The sequence below is a fragment of the Sclerotinia sclerotiorum genome, genomic scaffold (genome assembly GCF_000146945.2).
Source record: "Sclerotinia sclerotiorum 1980 UF-70 scaffold_4 genomic scaffold, whole genome shotgun sequence".
Lineage (NCBI taxonomy): Eukaryota > Fungi > Ascomycota > Leotiomycetes > Helotiales > Sclerotiniaceae > Sclerotinia > Sclerotinia sclerotiorum.
This window is the reverse complement of record NW_001820832.1, coordinates 1,876,398-1,882,397: the sequence shown is the minus strand read 5'-3', so window position 1 is coordinate 1,882,397 and position 6,000 is coordinate 1,876,398. Positions and strand designations below refer to the sequence as shown.

At 39.6% G+C, this 6,000-nt stretch overlaps 2 protein-coding genes across 2 annotated transcripts; both read right to left on the bottom strand.

The window, feature by feature from the left end:
- Positions 1 to 3,763: 3,763 nt before the first annotated feature.
- On the bottom strand, positions 3,764 to 4,328 carry SS1G_03807 (predicted protein; the record flags this gene model as incomplete). The annotated part of the gene is made up of 2 exons (XM_001595668.1): positions 3,764 to 4,021; positions 4,194 to 4,328. The coding sequence occupies 2 exons, from the start codon at positions 4,326 to 4,328 to the stop codon at positions 3,764 to 3,766; spliced, it is 393 nt and encodes a 130-aa protein (XP_001595718.1).
- Positions 4,329 to 4,548: 220 nt separating this feature from the next.
- On the bottom strand, positions 4,549 to 5,157 carry SS1G_03806 (predicted protein; the record flags this gene model as incomplete). The annotated part of the gene is made up of 2 exons (XM_001595667.1): positions 4,549 to 4,691; positions 5,085 to 5,157. The coding sequence occupies 2 exons, from the start codon at positions 5,155 to 5,157 to the stop codon at positions 4,549 to 4,551; spliced, it is 216 nt and encodes a 71-aa protein (XP_001595717.1).
- Positions 5,158 to 6,000: the final 843 nt, after the last annotated feature.

Here is a 6,000-nt window from a genome sequence, read left to right as displayed (position 1 = left end):
AGGAGCCGTTAAAAGCTGCCTAAAGGCTTTCTCACTTATTTTCAACCTCTACCATTCTCCAATCCTCCCTCCTCTAAGTCAGATTCTGGGTCCTAAGTAGCAATCAAACTCTATAAACTCATTGTCTGTATTTAAAAAGTCAGGGTATTGATACCTTAAATATCACTGGTGCCCCCTCTGCTAAATACAGACATGGCGGGATCGCTCACTTCATCCATTAAGTATAATAATTTAAAAGATCGAAAGGGCGATTAATATTAAAATTATGGCAGGAGTAATTGTTCATATTTAACTCTATTAGTGTACCATGATTTAAGTACTTATGACTTATAGGTGAATTTACGGATGTATAATTTCTTACAATAGAAATCATTATTCATCCTACACCAAACAAGATTATAACTAAATAGAACATAATGTTATCATGTAATTCAACTAGACCTTCCATTTGCGGTGTAGCACTATCTTGAAAATATAGACCCCAAGGTCTAGGCGTATCACAATTATTAAGAAGATTGAAATTTAATAAATTAAGCATATATATTTATAAAAAAAATGTTTTTTTCTATTATAGATATAAAAAATAAGTAACCTTATCAAAAGTATTATTGACTTATTTTTCATTTCCTAAAAAGCCACAAGTGAAGGGCAGATTGAAACACCTATGCTTCCGAATTTATTCTTACGCTTAATAATCTATTTATATAAAGAGTATTTTAACCCTAAACATTTAAGGACCCATCCCGGCCATTAGTATAATTGTCTCGCTCTTCCGTAGAACTAAGATAATGGGTGGTTCATATAAAAAGGCCAATATAGCCTCAGTTCTGCCTTATCAGCTTCCCACTATTCCCTGTGTAATGTCATTCCTTTTAACAATAATCTTTTTTTAACTCTTTATCTTTTTTTTTTCTTTTTCTTTTACTCCTCCCCGTCTATCAAAGAATCAAAAACCATCATTCTACTCCTTAGGATTCAATATTATTTTTCTATATCATTTGTGAATATTTGAATGACCTAGAGGTTTTTATTAAAGATCATTATAATGAAATGACTTTATTTCTACTTTAATTTTTAGTTTCCGAGCTCAAGAGATATATTTAGGATTTCAAAAGAACTTTGAAAATATACACGACTAAATATAGTAGGTTCATTGAACTGTCATTCTAGATAAAATAGATACTTCATATATAAATCCTAAACCAGACACCCCATTCCAAAAAAGAATAAACCCACAAGTTAACAAGCAAGCGTTAACTAAACAATTGATCCAATACCCTAAAACAATATAGAAAAATAAGCATCTATACTCATGGAAGCTGATATCTACTATATATATAAATATACAAATTTCACAATTCCATGCTTCAAGAGTCAACAATCATAACGCTCTCCTCAAAGCAAAGCTTGTGGGGAAAAAAAAGTCCAAGAACGTGGTTCATGACCGGTACAACAATCCATCCAGCCTTGTTTCAATACAAGGATCCGAAACTCAATCCCCCAGAAACAGATAACGTCTGACCAAATTCGTCACTTTGTCGGTAGGTTATATTTAGATATGCCATGTTATGATGCATGTTTGATGATTGGTAAGATGGATAGATGTATATGAATTATCTAGGTGCTGGTGAATGAGATGAAGGAAGTGAATGAATGGATAATTATTCCCTACAGAAGAGAAAGATCATGTATAAGCCTTCGGGTGATATGATATGCAGATAATGGGAGAATGAGGCGAGACGCTTTGTTCTTGTGCATATTCATATGTATGTATGTATGTATGAATATCCAGGTATATGTAGTAATACTATAATACAACATTTATACCTCTTCTCGTTCACCATAAGGAACACCAATACCTCAAACGCAAAGCTTAAATCAAGCATATCTGTAGGATGAGGAGAGTTTCCCCCTAAAGATACTTCCGGAAGGAGTAAAACTCACACGCAAATGTGTGACAAGAAGCACGAAATGATGGGGTAAAAGGTCTGATGTACGAACCTTACCTTGTATGCCTGCCATGACACACCAAATACAAACAAGTAAAATTTCGCGTTGCGGATCAAATGCACATCAAACGCTGTAGATCAAACGCTGTACCTATATCAAGAATCGGAACTGCCGGGAAGATTAAATTGATCTTCATTCGGTCAAGACAAAACAAAATGAGTGAATGCAAATTTTCCAGCGCTTAGAGGCTCCTTTCTCAAAAATTTCAAGGACAAGAGAAAACCGGGCGCTTAGACAGGCTTTCAGCGCTAAGGTTATAATTTCGAATTATGAATTCATTCGCAGAAAAGGGATCTCCACATTTCACTTGGAACTCTTAGATTTTGTGATTTCTGACGAATGGTCATGAGAAACATGGAATGTGAACTCCACATACTCATTTTCTCATTTTCATGAGTTTATAAAAGATGGCGCTTCATGTACTTTGCAATTTCCAAAATACGATTGTAAAATTAAATCACGTGGTATCCATGATCCCACTAAGAAATCATCCCGGAAATCCCTATATCCCTTCCCGGGCGCCGGGAATGCTTGCTGACCTGCTTACTTGCTTACTTACTTTCAACTTTCACATACATATATGCAAGGTTGTTTGAGGCTTAGTCCATCAAGTGACGGGTTTATAAATCTTGCTTCAATGCCCGTGCTTTGGCCTTTGGATATCCTATCCGCCTTCGCAAGATCCGTCAGTGTTGGGCACTAATTTCTTACATGCAGGGCTTTTGCAGGCGTCGCAGGCGAGGCGGCTTTTTGCAAGCAAGCTGTAAGTATGTGTTAGCTACCAAATTTCATTTAGGCAACCAGATAAAAAAAATTAATGGTATTTCAGTGAAAACAATGGGATTGATGCCATGCCCTATAGCATGACATGGCAGGAGAGACGGATGGAAATTATCAACTGAGAGGATGGCGAGAAATGTGCTGTAGCCTGCGCAATCAGAAAATCTTAAAAAAAGGTTATATTGCCAAGGATCAGTGCTCAAGTCAAGGGTTTTGCCGTTCTTCGCGCCAAATGACACACTGCACACCGTCGGCTCAATAGATCCCCAAAGCGATCATCTCATTCGTGTAGCATCAACCTATAGGAAGAGTGTTTCCACAATGAGTTGGTGCTACCTCGGTTCGATCTCCACTGTTCACAAGATGAAACATACGCTGGATAGTAAAGAAGGGACATAACCCACCAAGCAGTGACAAACACCGTCTAGCAGACGCAAGTAGATCATCCATGTGCTCCGGTGGCACAATTTTGTGACGCCACTAGATAAGTCTGAATGTCCAATGACACCTTCCAATCCCAATGTCTTGCATTTCTCTTTCCTGTTTCCTACTTCATCGCCGACCTTTAAAGATTATTTATAGGATAGAGATGGGATGGAAATTGAAGGAATGTTCGAAATAAATGATAAGGGTATCATGAACGTTAACACTAAATCATATGAGAGGGGACTTACGCTATTCTAATGTTCCTGTAGCACCAGAAGAAATCTCCTCAGAGCATCCTTGGCGGCTAAAAGGCTGCAACGTACGTCCGGTTACAACAAAACAATGCGGCACCGGTCGCTTGAAGCCTTGAATATATGCACCTGCAATAACCGGGGAAGCGCAGCTAGAGAAACCACGAGGACACGCCCTTCCACGAGAGAAGATAAAGAAATTCAGCCGTCTCTAGCTCTGTAAGGGGTGATGTAAGATGCGGGCGAAAATATGCAGGAAGGCTTCCTAGAAGACAAATACACGCCACGTTGGTTGTCTAGATCCTCCTTCCGTATAGAGGCGATCCGACTGTACGATTGTTTGCCTTGCCATACCTTGCTTGCCCTTGGTCGGATCGGAGAGATGATGCTGCTGGCTCGATGTAACAGATGTAACAGCTCAATTCCGAACGTTGGTTTCGCTCGGGTGTATAGCGGTGAACCCTGGAGGTACTATACGGAGGGGTATCATCCAAATTGGTTGAATAATGGAAAGGCGTACAAATTGATAATCTTGCCGAATTCGCGTCTAAAACCTTTTTGATTGTGTTTTGGTGTCAGTGATATTTAGATTCATGCTGATGAAAGTAATGTCCGTTAGTCAATACGAAGCAATAATTGATAATGATGTGTTCGTTCCCAATTTGGTCAAGATTTACTCCATATTGAGTGAAAAGCTTGGGAATCCAACGATGAAAGGTTGGTTACAGTAGTGTGTGATCGGTATCTACCGGTAGTGATAAGGCTTTCTTCGATTGTTGGGTACGAACCATAATCTACTTCGCCCAAATTACTCTTAGAGTCGAAAAGAAAGCCATGGATCCAGATGCCAGAATTCCCCATGTAGAATAAAATATCTGCATTATTCATTGGCCCGCGACTTGCCGCGACATCGTTCAATGATTATTGAAGAAAAAAGCCACGGTACTCGTACCAAGCACGACATGATTATTGATCGACTTTGGTGTTGGCCGTTTTTCGAGGCCTTATCCAGCGCTTCAATCAAATGAAAGTTTGCTTCGTATAGACGCAAGGTCGGCAAGGTAACCTAATAAATCCCATGTTAACGCTGCAAGCGGGTCAAACTCTGTCGGATGTCCTCATTGGTCTTTGATTTTCGATCCAATCTCATTGTAGATTCCAGACTCTTTTTAGAGTTCCGTGCCTCTTGTGCCACTGGACAAGTACCAAGCTTGTCGTGAAATCCTGTTAAATAATACTTTAAATGGTTCATTCCCACTTCCACTTAAAGAGTCGAGTTCAATTGATCCTTGAACGGACTTTGAAGATCCTGACCAAGATTTATTCCTGTGTGATCATCCATGTCAGTGATCCCTTCGGACCTTTGTTTCATACAGACGCAGTCGGTTGACATACTACGAGCAAGTAAACTCAGGGGGGTGAAAGAGGGGAAGTACGTCGGTAACTTTTCGTAAGAGTGGGAAGCAAGTCATCAAATCGAGCCGATGGTTTATCTCATTTAGTATTTTTTTCCCTTTCGTGTAATCCATCCGGATCTTTTCCATCTCGATTCGACCCCGTTTTTTTATTGTTGCGCCAAAAGATGATTTTTATGCGCGTTCCCGGCTGAGTGATGACTTTTTGAACTTTGGCAACCAGGTTTAAAAGGCGGTTGAGTGGGAAGAAGTGTGATTTGGGCTTTGGGTTCCATTTTGGCTTGGGTCTTTCTTGGGGTCAGTGTAAAATTCTATAATCAAGTACCGTACGTAGTTTTTCTATTAGGCTGATTCCTGGGCCGGTCGACCATCGAGGCTATTAAAAGTCTCATGTTGGCCAACGCGCCAAAAGATCAAGTGGGTGGATGGATGCACTGGATGTAAATCAGAAGTTACCAATGGAAAGAAAGGGAGGAATTGTCTCGTTCCGTTACAGATGGAAACGTAACGTGACGCGAATGCATCATCACACAGCCTCGATGATTTGTTCCTCTTGGGTATCTTGGGTCTCTTGGATAATAAGTATATTACCTGATTGATGTACGGAATATGGAGAGCTGATGGATGGCGTTGATTATTTGATTATTTGATTGATGATTGATAATTGATGATTGAGTTGGTTTGTTATTTGCAATTGGGTTTAAAGTAGCTAGGGTTCATGAATCTTGACTCCATTAGGAAAAGGATGCAAAGGATGAAAAGTATATTTTGATATTTTACTTTAATGTGTTGCCGACCTGAGCTCGTTGCACATGGGAAATTAATATAGCCTTGCCTAATCGAGATAGACGCCGAAGTAGATTTATTGAGACGCAGCCAATAGGAAGTACAGGACATGGGTGTTTTATCGTCGCGCAAAAGCGAGCAGCCGCTCAGCTCACTCCGATACAAGCAACCTTGGAAGGGCTCGATGTGGTACCGTACTAGGTAGGGAGTAGGTGGTTTTGTATCGTCATATTTATCATTTTAATGATTTTAGTATGTAGTACACAATCATTAAGCGTTCAATGTCCGATATCAGGGAATTCCTGACTCCTGATCTGGATTATCTAATTGAA